The sequence below is a fragment of the Panthera pardus genome, unplaced genomic scaffold (genome assembly GCF_024362965.1).
Source record: "Panthera pardus isolate Hobbes unplaced genomic scaffold, ASM2436296v1 HiC_scaffold_16, whole genome shotgun sequence".
Taxonomy (NCBI): Eukaryota; Metazoa; Chordata; class Mammalia; order Carnivora; family Felidae; genus Panthera; species Panthera pardus.
Window position 1 is genome coordinate 103,653,413 of NW_026526721.1, and position 19,632 is coordinate 103,673,044.

The window sequence follows — 19,632 nt, forward strand, 5'->3', positions numbered from 1 at the left end:
ACAACGGTTTAAAAAAACAAAACATTCCCAGTGTTTGGGTTGTAGATACAATGATTGTCTAAATTAGTAAATTAAATAGAATACCTTAAGAATTTATTCAATTAAGTAGCTGGTAGGCTTTTCCCGTGTAGGTCAAAGATGCATGATGGTATGCTTGCTGCCTCTTGGTTAACATGCTCTAGTTCAGAACTTTATTGCTCATCAATGAACTTCCTTTTAATTTTAACTCTGCTGGCAACAACTTGGGACTAAGGACAAATCACCTCACCCTGCAGGCATCTTACTTTTCTCCATAGCCTGCTGCTGTTTACCAAACTGTCAGATTCTTACAGCCTAAGAAGCAGGTACAGAGAATATTTTATTAGACTTATAACATGTCTCCTAATAGCATAAAAACCAGTTACATGATCCAGTTTAGGAGTATGTACTTCATATTATAATCCTTTACAAAGAGAAAATCTCAATAATACAATAGGCTGAATCTATGTGAATTCAGTTTGAGGAATCCTGGATATAAACAAGTTCAACAAAGTCCTTTAGATGCGATTTGTTTTGGGTTTACTGCAACACTTTTTGTTATGTTGTATGTCTTGTAAATTCCAATAAGTCTGTCTGAGATCTCAAACATATTATTTCGAAGTGAAATTATTATGAACTGGGCATTTTTTGTTTGTTCCTAAAGAGGAAAAAAAAAAAAATAGGTTAGAAGTGTTCAGTAATAACAAGTATTCCTGTAATCAACATCTAAATTTGACTTCCCTGAAATGGTTTTTTTTGCAATTCAACATTACTTTGATAATTAACATGAACATGAATGATGGCATGGATAATTCATGACACAGTAGATAAGAGAAGCATTTGGGTATTTTTGGAAGCATGGTTGCCAGAAGTCTTCTAGTGGAGATAATATCTAGGCAGAAGATCAGAGATTCTAGTTGTGTTTTTTGCTACTTTACATTATCAATTTATATTTTACTTGTCCAAAAAGGAAGTACTTGGTTCAAATAAAGGACCTGGTCTCTGATATCATAGGACATGGAATTAAAGTACAGGGGAAAAGCTCAAAAGTAAGAAATAAGTCAATGAATTCCATGTGTATTGTTAGGGAACCTAATAAAATTCTCAGAACAAAAACCTCTAAATGATTACTTACATATATATAAAATGCAACAATGGACACATTTTTAAAATCCAGGGCTGCATCAATTTCGTCCATGAAGTACAGGGGAGTGGGTTTGTAGTGGTGAAGAGCAAATACTAAAGCCAATGAACTAAGTGTTTTCTCTCCTCCTGAAAGATTGAAGATCTTCTTCCAACTTTTCTTAGGTGGTCGAACACTGAATTAAGAAAATCTCTTATTAGTCAAATTACTTGCACAGGTAACGACTTCATGGTCGGTTTTCCATAAATGGCTTCTACCACCTTCCTCGGGGATCTCTAATTTGCTTTTCACAAATCTAAACTTTTTGGGGTTATTTTATAAAAATGTTATTGGAGGATGAATACACAGGAACACCTACCAAAATCTTAAGATTTAAATAGCAAGTCAGTAAATATTTCTTGCTATTCTTCCATTTCCAGCACATATGTTTTTGCTTTGCAATTTTAAAATCTTGATGTTAAGTTGAAATGGCTCAAAAATTAAAAGATGAACTAGACAAATATTGTGTAAAATTAAATATTTGCCGCTTGCCCAAGATTTATGCTAACAAACTGCCCATATGTAAATGAATTAGTATTTATCATCAAATAAAACACTCAAGCTGTAGCTCTAACCTTCACATCCCACCCCTAAAATATAGAGTCTGGAGAATATGTAGAGATATGTTAACAAGAGGATCCAAAACTCAGTACTAATTACAAACCTGAACATGATTCCTTCAGAGAAAGGATCCAAGCTGTCTACAAGCTCCAGTTCAGCATCACCTCCCAAAGTAAGCATTTGGTAATTTTCCTTTAATTTATTTGTTATTATATAAAAACCTGCCATGAATTCATTAAGCCTTTGTTTCCGAAGATCTTCATATGCCTGTCTAAAATGATCTCTTTCACAAGTAATTTTGTCCAATTCTGCTACCCGCTGTAAATATAATTCTTCCTATGAAAAAAATATCATGAGAAAAATACCTATTCAGTTATTCATTTGAGATGAGAGCTAATGCTGCTAATTATATAAAATTAAAGTTGACAATTTAGGCTAAGGACTAAAAAGAATCTGACTAAATCATTAACAGTTTATTCATACCTTCTTTTTATACTCTGCAATGGCACCAAGGTTTGGTTTCATTTCATGACACTGGGCTTCTAAAAGTGCAATTTGATTTGTTATAGAATCTGGATTCTTGATTGCTTCAAGATCCTGTGGGCTCAGAACTGCAATTTCTTCAAGAGGATTATCTTCTATGGGATGCAATGATATTCTTGAAATCTAAAAGTTCAGTGTAGATGAGCATTAGGGATGTCACAGAACTGTAATTTATTGTTTAAAAAAATTATATCAACATGACAAATTACCTATCTACTAAAACAATATATTCTAAGGAATTGTGGCTAATTTCTGTAGCAATTATTTTTCAAAAGACTCCAAGAAAAATATTTCTAGTGTTCCGAAGTGTTCATGAAGTCTTCTGTTAAACCTCTGAATCAGCCTTGGGGTGAAGATGGTGAGTAATGTACCCATTATTCAGATTTTTCTGTATATAACAATTACTATATGTTACTATGTTCTCTATAAATCTAGTGATTTTCTCTCGGAATTAAGAATCATAACATCTCAAAAGTACACACACACAAAACGGAAACAAAAAACAGCTCTTTTTCATAAAGGATATTTTAAAGTTATATTTAACTAAATGATAACAATCTTACCTCTTTTTGCCAATATTTTATTTTAGAATTATGTTCAGCAATGTGACCATCTATTTGTTCAAGTTTCAACTTAATACTAAGTGCATCTTTTTGAAGTGCATGTTCATTTTCTTGAATTATTTTTAGTTCTTGAAGTAGATTACGATGTTCTTTCTGGATCTCTGGTAAGGATTCCTAGAAACCAAGAAGAACTACTATAGGTAGGACCCTCCCAAATGGACAGAACAGGTATTTTCACATTAGAGATGAAGTCTGCAATCTCTTCCTACATCCCATGCATTTTACAGTTTATTTACAGAAAAGTTACAATACAGTACTCATTTTTATTGTACAATACAGCTATAAAAGTTTTGACCTATTGTGTGCTTACTGTGTAAGCTGATGTCACATATCCCAACCCTTTAAATTGCTTCAAATACCATTCACTCCTGTCTTCAAATCTTACCTCTGCAGCATTTGTATTTTTCACAACCTCTGCTGCTTTGTCCTCAAGACTTTTTAGTTCTGCTGTTAAATCATCTACTTCTTTCTCAGTATCTTTTATTTCTTTCTCTGTGCGAAAGACGGAGTCTTGTGCTTTTTTAAGATTTCTAAACAAGCAAAATGATGTATTAAAGATGTAGTAACGTGTGATTTATCTTGCTTCTGACAACTTACCAACAAACGCCATGATATTAATGAGACATTTTTCTATCACAGATGTTAAAATTAATGATTTACTAAAACCATCCTTGGTTTTTATGTTATACATAACACTTCTGAGATGTTGTATATTAACCTCTCAGTATAAGGTGATGAAACTTAGATCATGAAGCAAAGTTGTCCATTGAATTATTATTTTGTCTTATCAGACTGGAGATTCTTAAATCTCTATACCCATGAAGTTATACACTCAAATAAAAAATTACCTCCCAGTTAGGGCAACAAGGACTATTTTTTCCCTTAAAAAAGTTACTTCTACTTTGACAAATGTGTTTAGGCAAACTTCTGCTCCTAACATAAACAAATGGCTTATTAGTGCTTTATCTCCGAACCAAATACACAAATGAACCAGATAATCAATATGCAATCTGTTATAATTTTAAGATAAAAGAAACAGTTGTTTACATTTCAACATTTTGTATACCTAAATTTAGCTCTAATTCTTTAGAAACACCAATAAATATTCTAAAAATTAATTTAAAAACATGATCTATGAGGGGCGCCTGAGTGGCTCAGTCGTTTAAACTTCTGACTTTGGCTCAGGTCATGATCTCTCAGTTCATGGGTTTGAGCCTTGCATCTGGCACTGTGTTGACAGCTCAGAGCCTGGAACCTGCTTGATTCTGTGTCTTCCTCTCTCTCTGCTCCTCCCTCCGCTCGCACTCTCAAACATTTTAAAAAATTTAAAAAAATAAAAACAAAATCTATGAATGGTTAATAACTTTTTGTTGAGTTGGGACAATGGAATAATCAAGTAAACTAGAAAGTTGCCAAGACAATTTTGCCAAGAGGTCTCGTTTTTACCTCTTATTTTCCTAAGATCTAAATCTATTTAAATTAACAACCATCTATTCCTCTAAGCCAGAGAAACAAAACTCTAATTTTTATGTGCACACAGTAACTGGGGAGTTCTGTATGTCACGGCATACCTGTTTACCACTTAAAACACACACAAAAATGGTCATAAAATAAATGTTTATAGGCTTCCCTTTACTAAAGTCCTGTTAGGTAAAAACATGTCAGACAGGCTTAATAAATAACAGTGGAAATGTTTGAAGGGCATTACATTTAAATATAAACCCCTTTTCCACAGTGGAGGTAGCAAGATGACAAGTTAGGTAGTACACATACTCTACCTGTCAGCAGTCTTGATTGCTACTTGGGCTTTAGTAATAGCAGAAGCACATTCATCTAATTGCTTATTTATTTTATCAAGTTTGTCTTGTTGGGCCTTGAGTTTATGGTTATTGATTTCCACGATGATATTGTGTAATCTTTTAACCTCAGCTTCTACTTTACCAGCTCTTTCAGCCACACTGTCATATTCTGAAATAAAAAGAAAGAACTCCATGTTTCTAGGTTCACACACATCACTTGTTAGATGTAAACTTATTCAGTCATATGACTTAACCTGATGCATGCAAAAGAAATTTTACAAATTTGGGCAAAGTGAATCTCAAAAAACCCACTAGAATACCTCCCCCCAAAATAAACTAGAATACCCCATGTCAGAACAAATGGTATTATAACACATGGTTAAATTACCTGGCTTAACCATAAGCACACCCTGTTTAATGGCTTCATGCCCTCAGGCATTTTCCAAAAATCTCTGCAACTTTTTCTTACGTACTTCCTTGACTGACTACTGGTCTCATAATGATTTTTGCCCTCAGACTATGTGCCTATTAACTTGTCTGTGATAAAAAAGAACTGTGGTTGTTTTATTTTGCTAACCTAACTTAAAGTATTCCCTCACATGTTGTAACAACGTGGGGGAGGGAGGATGAACTGGCAGTTTTCTCTATGGCACAGAAAACTAAAATTTGATTTCTCAGATTCCCTCATATCTAGGCTTCAGACATAATTAGGGTCCATTCAATTGAAAAAATTCACATAATTTGTAAGGCATACGTGATGAACATGTTTCTGCTGGCAAGCAGTGACAGAAATTTGTATTTTCTTGGTGGCATTAGAAATTCTGGTGTTCAGTCAAAAGCTCTGTGAATACTGACAGGCAATAGCACTAACTTTGATGGCGTGAATTAGAACGGATGCAATGTGCTTCTATTGTTAGTAGTTGCAGTGCCATCTTCCCAATTTGAGACATGACTTTCCAATTATAAAAGAGGCAGTATAGTTCCTTTGATGGTTCTACAGAATGGCTCTAGATATCATTCTTAGATGTTCAACCTAGAATTTCCTTCTTTAGTTATCCCACCCAGTGATTCTGTAAACAGTCTAATACTCTCTTAAACACACACATACACTACACAGATCCCGATTACACTAGCCAGGGTGGAATCTCTTCTCCATATTTGAATTCTGATCACTATACAATATAGAAAGAATGACAGGTGGCAAAAAAATGAGTTCAAGCTATCTTATGTCTAGAAAGGTAAACAGAAATGCTAACTTATGGAAAGAATCCCACAAAGCTCCTACAGGAGGAATATGGGCATTTGGCATAGGAGGCAGGCAGGATTTGCTGAAAACAGGATTGCCTGAGGACTTAATGACTGCTTCCCCTCCACTGTCTCTTCTTCGTCAGGTAGGCTGTTAATTCCAACAAGTCTACATATCTCATTAATTTACCATTTCCCCTTTTTGTCCTACATTATCAGAGTTGGATTCCAACAACTCATTTTTTACATTTCTGAAATCACCACTTGGCTCCTGAAACAAAAAACAACTAATGTCTTCTTTTTGGCCTTCTGTAGCGTCTTTTTATCCTAAGGTTATTAAATACACACATTTAAAAGTTCTATATTGCCAAGACTCGTAATCCCTCTCCACCCCCCAAAATACTCTATTTAATGAATTATTTTGCTCACAGTGGCAATGTTCTCTGAAATTAAAATTCCATTAAGCTACTTGCGTGCTCTGCTCACTTATGGGTCAAAACACCAGCTACTATGTGTGCTGGCACCACAACTTATACTGGGGGTGGGCCAGAATGCCCCTGGAAAGATTCCAACTTTCAGAACATTTTCTTCTTTAAGTATGTATCTACCATGCATTTCTTTTTTAATATCTATAGTAGCATGTCTATTAGAAGTAGAAGGAAAAACTATGTGGCATATGTAATCTATAAGTTTGAAGCCTTTATTCTATAACCACCTCCCCCCCATTCTCTATAAACAGCTATTCTAAAAAATTTTTAATTTTAAATTAATTTTAAATTCTAAAATGAAATTTAATTTTAAAGAGATACTTGCAGAAATGAGTACTTCACAGAAGATATTAACAGTATTGATATTACCCAATAGTGTTAGTCTATTAATAATAGCCAGTATTTCCATGAGAGGAGCTATATATATATATATAGGGCTCCTAATAAAGTCAAAGCTTCCTTTTCAAATAAGAATGAAATACAGATTCCAGTAGTCTCTGTGAAAATGTTGTTATAAATGACACACATACGTTTTTGGCTGCTCATCTGACAATTGGGTACCACCAAACCAGTCACAACAAATACTGTGTGGAGAAAGAGTTAAGCTAATGTGTCTGCAAGAACAAAATACAGATCCAAAATAAATGCAAGGCGGGGGGGGGAACCTGTCACACGATGCCGCTTCCACCGTACATCACTCTGGTGGCTATTTCTCTCAGAGACATGGCCTATAAGGCCCTACATTATCTGGATTCTTCCGCTAGCCACTTTGGCTTCCTTGTGTTCCTGGAGACTCCTAGCATACTCCTGCCTCAGGGCCTATGTACCTCTATGATCTTAAAATGCTTCTCCCAAGTATCACATAGCACTCATACTTCTGTTGTCTCTCTGCTTAAGTCTCTCTAGTAGAGGCCTGTCTAACCACTGTGATTCCCTATCTCCACCCAGTCCTGTGAACCCTGATTTTATTATCACTCAGCACCACCCAATACAAAAAGCAATGTATTTGTTTAGCTTCCTAATCTGAAGCGTGAGATCCTTAAAAGGAGGACTTCATTTTGTTCACTGCTCAATCACCGGCACTTAAACAAACCTGGTCATGGCCAGCAGCAGATGCTGAGTGAATGTTTTTAAAAAAAAAAAAAAAAAAAAAAAAAAAAATTTAACGTTTATTTATTTTTGAGAGACAGAGCATGAGCAGGGGACGGGCAGAGAGAGAGGGAGACAGAATCTGAAGCAGGCTCCAGGCTCTGAGCTTTCAGCACAGAGCCCGACACAGGGCTCAAACTCACAGACCGTGAGATCATGACCCGAGCTGAAGTCGGGACGCTTAACCAACTGAGCCACCCAGGCACCCCGTGAATGTCTTAATATTAAAAATGTAGACAGGGGTACCTGTGTGGCTCAGTCAGTTGACTGTCCGACACTTGATTTTGGCTTAGGTCATGATCTTGCGGTTTATGAGTTTGAGCCCCGTGTCAGGCTCTGCACTGGCAGTGCGGAGCTTGCTTGGGATTCTCTTTCTTTCTCTCTGACCCACCTAGCCTGTCTCTCAAAATAAATAAACTTAAAAAAGAAAGATCTGGGAGAAAAAAAAATAAAGTTAATATGGGTACTGGTGAATATTCAATGTGCAAAGTAGGTCTACTTAATATCTTTTTATCTCTTTTTCTGTTGGAAAAAAACTCATTTTTGGAGCATTTGAATAATTACTACAAGTCCACCCCAACTAGTTCTTCTTTTCTTTAATATTTATTTTTGAGAATCGACAGAGAGGAAGACAGGATATAAAGCAGGACCTGTGCTGCCAGCCCAGAGCCTGATATGGGGCTTGAACTCACATACTGTGAGATGATGACCTGAGCTGAAGTCGGATGCTTAGCTTAACTGACTGAGCCATCCAAGCGCCCTAGCCCCCAACTAGTTCTTTGGTTGGACAATCAGTATGTGCCCTCCTGGGTTCACAAATTAAACTGTAACAGGGGTCTTTCCTGAGGATGTGACAAAAGGCTGTGTTTGCTGTTCACTAGCTAAAATACTGTAAGCCAGGAAGGGATCTAATTATAACCTATCATTCCCCCTCCTGCAATAAGATGCACATCTGTTTGATTGAAGCTAACATGAAAAGAGAAGCAGGGCTGTTCAAGTGCATGATCAGGGGATTTAAATTTCAAAGCCAATTTTGGCTATAAGCTTATGAATTCCCTTTCTTGCTTTATGTATACTGGTAGAACACTTACAATATTTACATGTACAAAAGAAAAAAGTTCTGGAAGGAAAACATGTTTTTTAAGTTTTCAAAGACTGTTTTTCTTCGTGTGTATACCACTTATTTCCTGTGTGCTTTAAAGTGATTTAGCTTCCCCAGATACTCAGTTTCCTAAATCCATAAAATAACTATTATCTTGAAGGGTAAGACTGAGCCAAAGTACACAAAGTATAAAATTAAGAGCACTGGTTCTGGAATCAGATTGCTTTGGTCCTCAATTCCTCTACAAGCTATATATATGACGACTTTGGGCAAATTATATAAACCATTCTGTGCCTTAAGTTTTCTTATTGGCTAAATGAAGTACTTAGTAGTACTTACTTTATAACCTTTTAAGATTGAGATCATAGAGGGTGCCTGGTGGCTCAGTTGGTTAAGCTTCCAACACTTGATTTTGGCTCACGTCATAGTCTCATGGTTCGTGGGGTCAAGCTCCGTGTTGGAGCTGCCTGGGATTCTCTCCCTCTCCCTCTGTCCCTCCCCAAATTGTGCGTTCTCTCTCTCAAAAAGAAATTAAAAAAAAAAAAAAAAAAAGAATAATAGAAACTATAAAACAGAGCAGCTGACTTGCACATAAGTACACAACTGCTATTTTTATTCTACAAACTATTTTAAACATTTCAAATATTAAAAACCTATTTTTGGCAATCTCAAAAAAAAGAAAAAAAAAGAAGGAAGTGTGTACCCTTAAACACATACACATACCTTTTTTGAAAACACTAACATTTTCTTCTAGTAATTTCTGCTTTTTCTTGTCAGGGGCTGTAGCAAGCACATTAGCTTCGAGTTCCTTAACTTGGACATTCAAATATTCTTCTTGCTCCCTTAAACGCTACAGAAATGTTTTAACATTACAGACCATTATTTTAACTTACTATAACAATGATATTTGCCTTAAACACTTTGAATAAAAAAAGACACTTAAAATCTTTAAGAAGAAGACAAATACTAATAGGAAAAGAGCAGAAAACATGAATGGTTAACATAAAACATGAAAATGGCCAACAAACACATGAAATTTGTAATTCATCACAAATACAAGTTAAAATGCCACTTTTAGGTACAGAATAGCAAACTCAAAACACAGTGAAGACCTCCTAGTTTTCAAAGACTTGGAAAAATAATTATTTACATATGCTACTAAAAGTAAATTAATTGGAACCATCTATTTGAAGACAATTTGGCATCATACAACAATACCTTTAACACTGTACACATAGTGGATAATAACCATAATTTTAGGAATCTAACCTAAGGAAATAATTGGGTACATAAAGATATACCAAACAAGGATATTTTATTTATTTATTTTAAAGATTTTATTTTTAAGTAATCTCTACACCCAATGTGGGGCTCGAAATCACAAGAGTGAGATCAAGAGTTGCATGCTCCACTGACTGAGCCAGCCAGAAGCCTCTAACTAGGATATTTTAAACATAGCAATATTCATAATAACATAGAAAAGCATTTATCAAATTGTGACATAAAGAACACACTCAAATGCAGCTGTAAAAGTAAATTTACATTGGCTTGGAAAGAAAACCACAATTTACTAAGAAAAATTAACATGACTCAGTAAAAATCTATACACATATCTGTATAAATATAGGACATAAACACAGACTAGGTATTTATATCAAAAAGTTGAAGAATATACATAAACTGTAAGGGCAATCATCTTTTGGATATTTCCGGCAAATTGTTTTTTGTTTTTTAAATCAGTTGGGTATGCACTGCTTTTTCATAATTAAGAAACATTCTACTTTGAAAAGAGAATGAAATTAAAGGGTTACACAGATATTAAGGGAAGACACATTTCCAAGGTGTATAAATGCAAACAAAGAACAGCCGTGGCTGGAGGAAAACTGCAATAGGGACTTTAACACTCAGGGAAATGAAATCAAGAGACAGGCCTTCCACCTAGAGAACCATTCTTCTCCCTTATTTTCTAAAATTATACGCAAACAACAAAACGCTTCTGCCAAATGCTACTGAATTCCAATAGCTTTAGCTAATATTAATAAAAGAGTACCTGTATGCTTGCAGTAAACTTTTCTAGTGTATTCTTCATTTCTCGTTCATTATGCCTTAACTTAACTACTGCTTCTTCCAGTTGTACTTTCTGTTCCTGGATTTGCACTGCTTTTTGAGAGTCTTTCTGCAACTGTAATTCCATTCTATTTACCTACAAAGAGTACCAGTGAAATAAGTTTTCTCTAAGAGTCATTTCAGATTAATAGCGAAATCAATTTAGGAATGAAGAAAACCCCAACTTCTGATTTTAAAGCCTAGAACAAAACTAAAATCCCCATTCCAAACCCCAATCCTAAAGCTTAGGAGATGGTCAAACTAATTTCTGTATCACAGAATCAGATGGAAAGACAATTTTAAGTGTTGCACAGTCACCTATTTATACCATTCAAAATTTTAAGTGGAAGGATATAAACTATTTCAAAATATGGGGAAAAAAATCAAGGTACACCTCTTTGGAAAAAGCTCAGTATCCAAGGAAAAAGTATAGTGTTCTGATAATGGAACACAGTAATTTTTTCTAGGCATCTTGACGTTCTCATACTTGTGGGCATGTAAAATATTTTGAAATAAAACTTGGAAATGCATATCAGAAATCTTTGCTATACTTATTTTGAAATAAAAAAAACAATCATGGACTATACCAATTATATGTGAAAAAACATTAAATGTTAAATAATGATTGATTAAATTATGAAATGTCCATATGATCCAAATGTAATATTAGAAAGATACATATGTTGAGCACATACTTTCTAAATTAACATGTTTTATTTTTAGAACTTTAAAGGATTTTACATTTAAAAAATCCCACAGCTTACATATATCATTTATACAAAATCCAATCTGTTAATTTAAAATCTGAGTATCCTTAAAAAGGCTTAATTTTATAGTATGTATGTTACACATCAGAAGGCTTTAAAAAAAGTCTGACTCTAATTTTATATATGCTCACCTCTTCTTCTGAGATTTCAACAACAACTGATGAACCCATCCTTCCTTTCATTACTCTGCTTCCACCACCAGTCATTGTACCTATAAAACAGAGAAGTCAGACTTAGCTGTATTCCAACAAGATTAAATAAACTCAATGTCAGGAAAAGAACTAAAAAAATTTTTAAAAAAATTATTTTTATTTATTTTTGAGAGGCAAAGAGAGAAAGAGCAGAAGCTGGGGAGGGGCAGAAGAGAGAGGGAGACACAAAATCTGAAGCAGGCTCCAGGCTCTGAACTGTCAGCACAGAGCCCGATGCAGGGCTAGAACCCACAAACCGCGAGTCCATGACCTGAGTCAAAGCTGGATGTTTGACTGAGCCACCCAGGCGCCCTAGGAAAAACACTTTCATTACCTGACTGTTCTATGATTTGCCCCTGTAATGTCACCACTCTCCATCTTCTATCTTTTTGATATGCTACTCTTGTGGCTTGATCTAAGTTGTCAGCAACTAAGGTATCCCGTAAAGCAAAGTAAAAAGCTTGGCGAATTTTCTCATCTTTTACTTTTACTAAATCAAATAACCGAGGAGTATTTTCAGGAGTTTGAATTTTGGTCATTTTATTCGCCCATACTGTCATCTAAAAGTTAAAAAAAGAAAAAAAAAAAGGAAAGAAAAACAGAATGTATCATTTCTTTAGGGTATTACTTACATAATATACACATGTAACATGTAAGAACATGTATACAAGGTTCTGAATATCTGCATAATTATTTCACCATTATTTAAAAAGTATAAAATTCTATTCACAGATGACATGATATTATATATACAAATCCTAGGGAATGCACACACACAAAACTATTAAACCTAATATGAATTCAGCAAATTGGTAGGATACAAGATCAATGTATAAAAATTAATTGTACTTGTACACACTAGTAATGAATAACTTAAAAGTGGGATTAAAAAATTCCAATTATCGTATCATATTAAGACAGAAAACCCCAAAAAACTTAGAAATACATTTAACAACAAAAGACCTATACACTAAATGCTGTAAAATATTATAGTATGAATTTAGACCTAAATAAATGGAAGACAGCCCCAGTTCCTGGATTGTTAAGGTTTAAAATTGTTAAGATGGCAACCCAAATTGATCTATAGATTCAATTCAACCTGCATCAAAATCCCAGTTGCCTTCCCTCTCCCCCCCAAACTGACCCACTAATCTTTAATTTTTTTTTTTTTTAAAGTTTATTTACTTTGAGAGTGTGCATAAGCTGGGGAGGAACAGAGAAGAGAGACAGAATCCCAAGGTTGTTCCACACCATCAGTGGATAGCCCAAAGGGGTGCTCGATCTCAAGAACCATGAGATCATGACCTGAGCAGAGATCAAGAGTTACATGCTTTACTGACTGTGCCACCTAGGTACCCCTGACCAGCTAATCTTAAAATTCATATGGAAATTAGAACAATCTTGATATAAAAGAATAAAATTAGGAGTGCCTGGGCGGCTCAGTTGGTTAAGCATCCAACTCTTGATTTCAGCTCACGTCATGATCTCATGGTTTGTGAGACTGAGCCCTTCATCGGGCTCTGTGCTGACAGAACAAAGCCTACTTGGGATTCTCTCTCTCCCCCTCTCTCTCTGCCCCTCCCTGCTTACATGCTCTCTCAAAATTAATAAACATACATAAAAAATTAAAAAATTAATTAAAAAAAGAACAACAAAATTAGAGAACTACTGATTTCAAACCTTATTACAAAGCTATAGTAATTAAGACTGTGGTACTCATGATCCTCACGATAGATGCAGAGAAAGCATTTGACAAAATACAGCATCCTTTCTTGATAAAAACCCTCAAGAAAGTAGGGATCGAAGGAGCATACCTCAAGATCATAAAAGCCATAAATGAAAGACCCACTGCTAACATCATCCTCAATGAGGAAAAACTGAGAGCTTTCCCCCAGGTCAGGAACAAGACAGGGATGTCTGCTCTCGCCACTGTTATTCAACATAGTATTGGAAGTCTTAGCCTCTGCAATCAGACAACATAAAGAAATAAAAGGCATCCAATCGGCCAGTAGGAGGTCAAACATATGCTCTTCGCAGATGACATGATGTTCTATATAGAAAACCCTAAAGATTCCACCAAAACACTGCTAGAACTGATTCATGAAGTCAGCAAAGTTGCAGGATATAAAAATCAATGCACAGAAATCGGTTGCATTCCTATACACCAACAATGAAGTAACAGAAGGAGAAATCAAGGAATCAGTCTCATTTACAATTGCACCAAAACCCATAAAATACCTAGGAATAAATCTAACCAAAGAGGTGAAAAATCTATACACTGAAAACTATAGAAAGCTTATGAAGGAAAATGAAGAAGACATAAAAAATGGAAAAAATATTCCATGTTCCTGGATAGGAAGAACAAATACTGTTAAAATGTCGAGACTACCCAAAGCAATCTACATGTTCCATGCAATCCCTATCAAAATAACACCAGCATTCTTCACAGAGCTAGAACAGATAATCCTAAAATTTGTATGGAACCAGAAAAGACCCCCAATAGCCAAAGCAATCTTGAAAAAGAAAACCAAAGCAGGAGGCATCACAATCCCGGGCTTCAAGCTATACTACAAAGCTGTAATCATCAAGACAATATGGTACTGGCACAAGAAGAGACACTCCAATCAATGGAACAGAATAGGGAACCCAGAAATGGACCCACAAACATATGGCCAACTAATCTTTGACAAAGCAGGAAAGAATATCCAATGGAATAAAGACAGTCTCTTCAGCAAGTGGTGCTGGGAAAACTGGACAGCAACATGCAGAAGAATGAACCTGGACCACTTTCTTATACCATACACAAAAATAAACTCAAAATGGATGAACGACCTCAATGTAAGGCAGGAAGCCATCACAATTCTCGAGGACAAAGCAGACAAAAACCTCTTTGATCTTGGCCACAGCAACTTCTTACTCAACATGTCTCCAGAGGCAAGAGAAACAAAAGCAAAAATGAACTACTGGGACCTCATCAAAATAAAAAGCTTCTGCACAGCAAAGGAAACAATCAGCAAAACTAAAAGGCAACTGACAGAATGAGAGAAGATATTTGCAAATGACATATCAGATAAAGGTTCAGTATCCAAAATCTATAAAGACCTTATCACACTCAACACCCAAAAACCAAATAATCCAGTGAAGAAATGGGCAAAAGACATGAATAGACACTTCTCCAAGGAAAACATCCAGATGGCCAACCGACACATGAAAAACTGCTCCACATCACTCATCATCAGGGAAATACAAATCAAAACCACAATGAGATACCACCTTACACCTGTCAGAATGGTTAACATTAACAACTCAGGCAACAACAGATGTTGGCGAGGATGAGGAGAAAGAGGATCTCTTTTGCATTGTTGGTGGCAATGCAAGCTGGTGCAGCCACTCTGGAAAACAGTGTGGAGGTTCCTCAAAAAACTAAAAATAGAACTACCCTACGACCCAGCAATTGCACTACTAGGCATTTATCCACGGGATACAGGTGTGCTGTTTCAAAGGGACACATGCACCCCCATGTTTGTAGCAGCACTATCAACAATAGCCAAAGTATGGAAAGAGCCCAAATATCCATTGATGGACAGAATGGACAAAGAAGACATGGTATATATATACAATACAGTATTACTCAGCAATCAAAAAGAATGAAATCTTGCTATTTGCAACTAAACGGATGGAACAAGAGGATATTATGCTAACTGAAATTACTCAGAAAAAGACAAAAATCATATGACTTCACTCATATGAGGACTTTAAGATAAAAAACAGATGAACATAAGGCAAGGGAAGCAAAAATAATATAAAAACGGAAGCAAAAATAATATAAAAACGGAAGGGGATGAAACATAAGAGATGCCTAAATATGGAGAACAAACAGAGGGTTACTGGAGGGACTATGGGAGGGGGGATGGGCTAAATGGCTAAGGGGCAATAAGGAATCTACTGAAATCATTATTGCACTGTATGCTAACTAACTTGGATATAAATTAAAAAATAAATAAAATAATTTAAAATAAACAGTGTGGTACTCATAAGAATAGATATATAGACAAATGGAGAATTCAGAAATAAACCCTCAGATTTATGGTCAGTTGATCTTTGACAGATGCCAAGAAAATTCAATGGGGAAAGAATAGTCTTTTCAACAAGTGGTGCTGAAACAACTGATATCTACATCTAAGAGTAGAGGTACACTTTACTCTGTGTTATAAAATTAACTGAACATGCACTAAAAACCAAAATGTAAAAGCTAAAGCCACAAAACTCAGAAGAAAACAGGAGGTAAATCACCATGTGCTTGGATTATGCAGTAGTTTCTTAGATATGACACACAAAACATAAGAACATTTAAACAAAACATTTAAAACAAAATTTGACAAAATGATTAAAATTTTAAACAACTGTGCTTCAGAGGACACTGTCAAGGAAGTGAAGACAATGCACAGAATGGGAGAAAACATCTGCAAACATATATGTGACAAGAGACTTGCACCCAAAATATATGAAAAAACTCTTAAAACTTACTAGTAAGACAAATAAAGCAATGAACAAATAGGCAAGGGATTTGAATACATACTTCTTCAAAGAAGATAAACAAATGCCCAATAAGCACATGAAAAAATATTCAACATTAGTAATCAGGAAATGCAAATCAAAACCACAGTAAGAGACCACTACATACCCAACACTAAGATGGTTATAATAAAATAGATGTAGAAACAAGTGTTGGTGAGGATGTAAAGATACTGGAAACTATACATTACAGGTAGGATATTGTATAGCCACAATGGGAAAGAGTTTGGCAGTTCCTCAAAATGTTAAATAGTTAACAGGTAACCCAGCAATTCTACTCCTAGATATTAACCAAAGAGAGCTGAAAACAGGTATGCACAAAAATCTGTGTATGAATGTTCATAACAGCAATTAGCCATAATAGCCCAAACATGGAAACAACACAAATGTTCATCACTGTCGAATGGATAAACAAAATGTGGTATATTCACACAAGGAGCATCATTTGGCAATAAAGAGGAATGAGCTGCTGATACATGCTACAACATGGATAAACTTTGAAAACCTACGACAACATACACAAAAACCTACAGACTGTATGATTCCATTTATACAAAATATCCACAACAGGTAAATCAAAAAGCAGATTACAAACTGCAGGTGGCAGGAGATAGGTTTTGACTGGGAATGAGTATGAGATGAAAACATTCTGAAATTAGTGGTCATAATTTAACAATCTTATAAATACACTAAAACCAATGAACTCTACACTTTAAAATAGTTAATTTTATGGTACGTGAATTCTATCTCTGTGAAGGTTTTTGTTTTATTAAAAGCAGTTACTGATGATGGAAGTTAGAAACGCCAAGCTATCAGTCACTCTGATATCAGAATGTATATTCCTCCTTTAAGGGAGGCATTGCAAGGTTTTTTCTTACAACTATATAACCCCACGGCCTAAAATATCCTCAAAACCTACCAGCTGTTCACTAAATAACTATAAAGAAAAAAGCTAGAGTTCAAATACAGAAAACAATTTAGTACTTTAAAATTAAATTAGAGGTAGCTTATTATGAATACCTACCTTATCCAAACCTATAAAGGTTGCAACTCCAATATTTTGTCTTTTAAGGAAGTTCACACAATCTTGAGCTGTATCAATAGAATCAACAACAATGTAGTCTAATGCATGACAACAGGATGAAATAGCAACATCGTATTTTTCATCAATTGCTCCTAAGTCTCCCTAATAATAAGAGGCAGGGAGAAAAAAAATCATTGCACAATCAATAATTAGGCACAGGATCATTTCATTATAATTCCTACATATTTTTCAAGTTACTTTTACTTGAAAAACTATACTTACACATGGTTTTTATTTTTATTTATTAAAAAAATTTTTTTTAAATGTTTTATTTATTTTTGAGACAGAGAGAGACAGAGCATGAACGGGGGAGGGGCAGAGAGAGGGAGACACAGAATCTGAAACAGGCTCCAGGCTCTGAGCTGTCAGCACAGAGCCCGACGCGGGGCTCGAACTCAAGGACCGTGAGATCATGGACCTGAGCCGAAGCCGGCCGCTTAACCGACTGAGCCACCCAGGCGCCCCACACATGGTTTTTAAAAACACAAAAGGTACACAATGAAAAATATGTGTTCCTCTCACTCAACCTTCCCCTTTTTTCAATCACTACTAGTTTTTAATGCACCTTTAAAAAAATTTTTAAGATATGCAAAGTTTGGATTTTTAATGAGCACAAAATGAACTGTTTCATGAAAACAAAAACGTACAATGTAAAGATTTTCAAATCTGTCAACCTTAAAAGCACTACAGCATAAGCAAAATAATAACTTCCTAAAATAATGAAATTTGGGGGCTCCTGGGTGGTTCGACTGCTCAGCATTTGAGTCGATTTCGGCTTGGGTCATGATCCTGGGGTCGTGGGATCAAACTCTGCATTGGGCTCCACACTCAGTGTGAAGCCTGTTTAGGATTCCCTCTCTCCCTCCCTTGCTCTTGCTTGCTTTCTAAAAAATAACAAAATAAATAAATAAATTGGAGCGCCTGCGTGGCTCAATTGGTCAAGTGGCCAGCTCTGGTTGTGATCTCACAGTGGGAGATCAAATCCTGTGCTGAGCATGGAGCCTGTTAGGGGATTTTCTCCCTCTCTTTGCCTCTCCCCAGCTTGTGTGCACTCTCTTTCTCAAAATAAGTAAACAGAAAAAAAAATTTTTTTGAACTATTGAAAGCCAGCTAAGATTATGTAAGTCCCCATAAAACATATTTGCCTGTTTATCAACCTATTAATTAGCCATGAAGCAGCATTCATACAGACTAGCTTTTTCTTTGAAAGCAAAAGAAGAGATTCAAATTATATCTCCCAAGTAAATAAGGTGTAAGTCACACGGCCTGGAGACATGGAAGCAACTCTGCTCGGTAATTTTCATTTGCACTTACAAATCATTCTCTTTTCTCCTTTCTCTGGAAGGCTGACTCAGGGACTGCACTAACTGGTTCCTTGGTTTTCTAAGCTTTAGAAAATGTGAAGTAACAGCTAGAGATGGCAGGGTGGGGGTTGAAATATTTTCCCCATTTCCTTCTGGCCACCCTGTAGCCATGGCTACAGCTCCCTTCCCTCTTCAAATTCAAGAGCAGTAATGGTCTCCACTATTGCTAGCCTTGGGTTTCTGCCTTATCCCGATTTCCCTAAACTCTAGCCACAATCTTCAGTATAATGGTATAAAATCCAGAATTTATCAAATTCTTTATTTTTTAAAAAAAGAATAAAGTGGTTTTGTTAAATTTCCTTATCATTGCTAGTTTTTTTCCTTCTTGGTACTAAATGGTAGTTATCTAAAACTAAAAGATAAAAAACTACGTTTAATATGAGATAATCCATACCACAAAGAATTTTACCATGACTGAGTACTAAGAGCAAAAAGGTCTTTTAAACAAAAATGAATGTTACAGCAACTCAGTATTATAGTTAAGTCAAAGAAAGAAAATTATTTACAGTATCTTGAGCCATTTCTAAATAAATCTACTTTACCAATCTTCCATATATTCCTGGAATCCTGCCAGATTTTTTTTCTTGAATTATTGCATCAAGGACTTTCCCTCTACTTCGATTCATTGCTACGGAACTCTTTGCTTCTTCAACTTTTTGGAAAAGATCACGAACCAAACTTTTCAATTTTAATTCTTCTTGTGTAAGTTTTTCAAGTTCTTTTTCTTTCTAAAAGTGAGAAAAAGAAATGAATCCCAGAAACATACGCCCAACCTAATTCTAATAGCATAGAATTAGTTGTAATGCCTCAAAAAAGACGACCAATAAAAAACAC

General features: G+C 35.4%; 1 protein-coding gene across 1 annotated transcript in view; it reads right to left on the minus strand.

The window, feature by feature from the left end:
- Positions 1 to 345: 345 nt before the first annotated feature.
- SMC4 (structural maintenance of chromosomes 4) overlaps positions 346 to 19,632 on the minus strand; it is a 45,211-nt gene continuing 25,924 nt past the window's right edge. Inside the window, exons 12-24 of the mRNA XM_019440440.2 lie at positions 19,341 to 19,526; positions 17,375 to 17,536; positions 12,110 to 12,335; positions 11,716 to 11,795; positions 10,762 to 10,914; positions 9,435 to 9,561; positions 4,707 to 4,896; positions 3,314 to 3,458; positions 2,869 to 3,042; positions 2,246 to 2,428; positions 1,866 to 2,098; positions 1,154 to 1,337; positions 346 to 676 (exon numbers count right to left, since the gene is read on the minus strand). Coding sequence (XP_019295985.1) covers positions 524 to 676; positions 1,154 to 1,337; positions 1,866 to 2,098; positions 2,246 to 2,428; positions 2,869 to 3,042; positions 3,314 to 3,458; positions 4,707 to 4,896; positions 9,435 to 9,561; positions 10,762 to 10,914; positions 11,716 to 11,795; positions 12,110 to 12,335; positions 17,375 to 17,536; positions 19,341 to 19,526 — 2,196 coding nt within the window. The 3' untranslated portion in view covers positions 346 to 523. The remainder of the gene's footprint in view (positions 677 to 1,153; positions 1,338 to 1,865; positions 2,099 to 2,245; positions 2,429 to 2,868; positions 3,043 to 3,313; positions 3,459 to 4,706; positions 4,897 to 9,434; positions 9,562 to 10,761; positions 10,915 to 11,715; positions 11,796 to 12,109; positions 12,336 to 17,374; positions 17,537 to 19,340; positions 19,527 to 19,632) is intronic.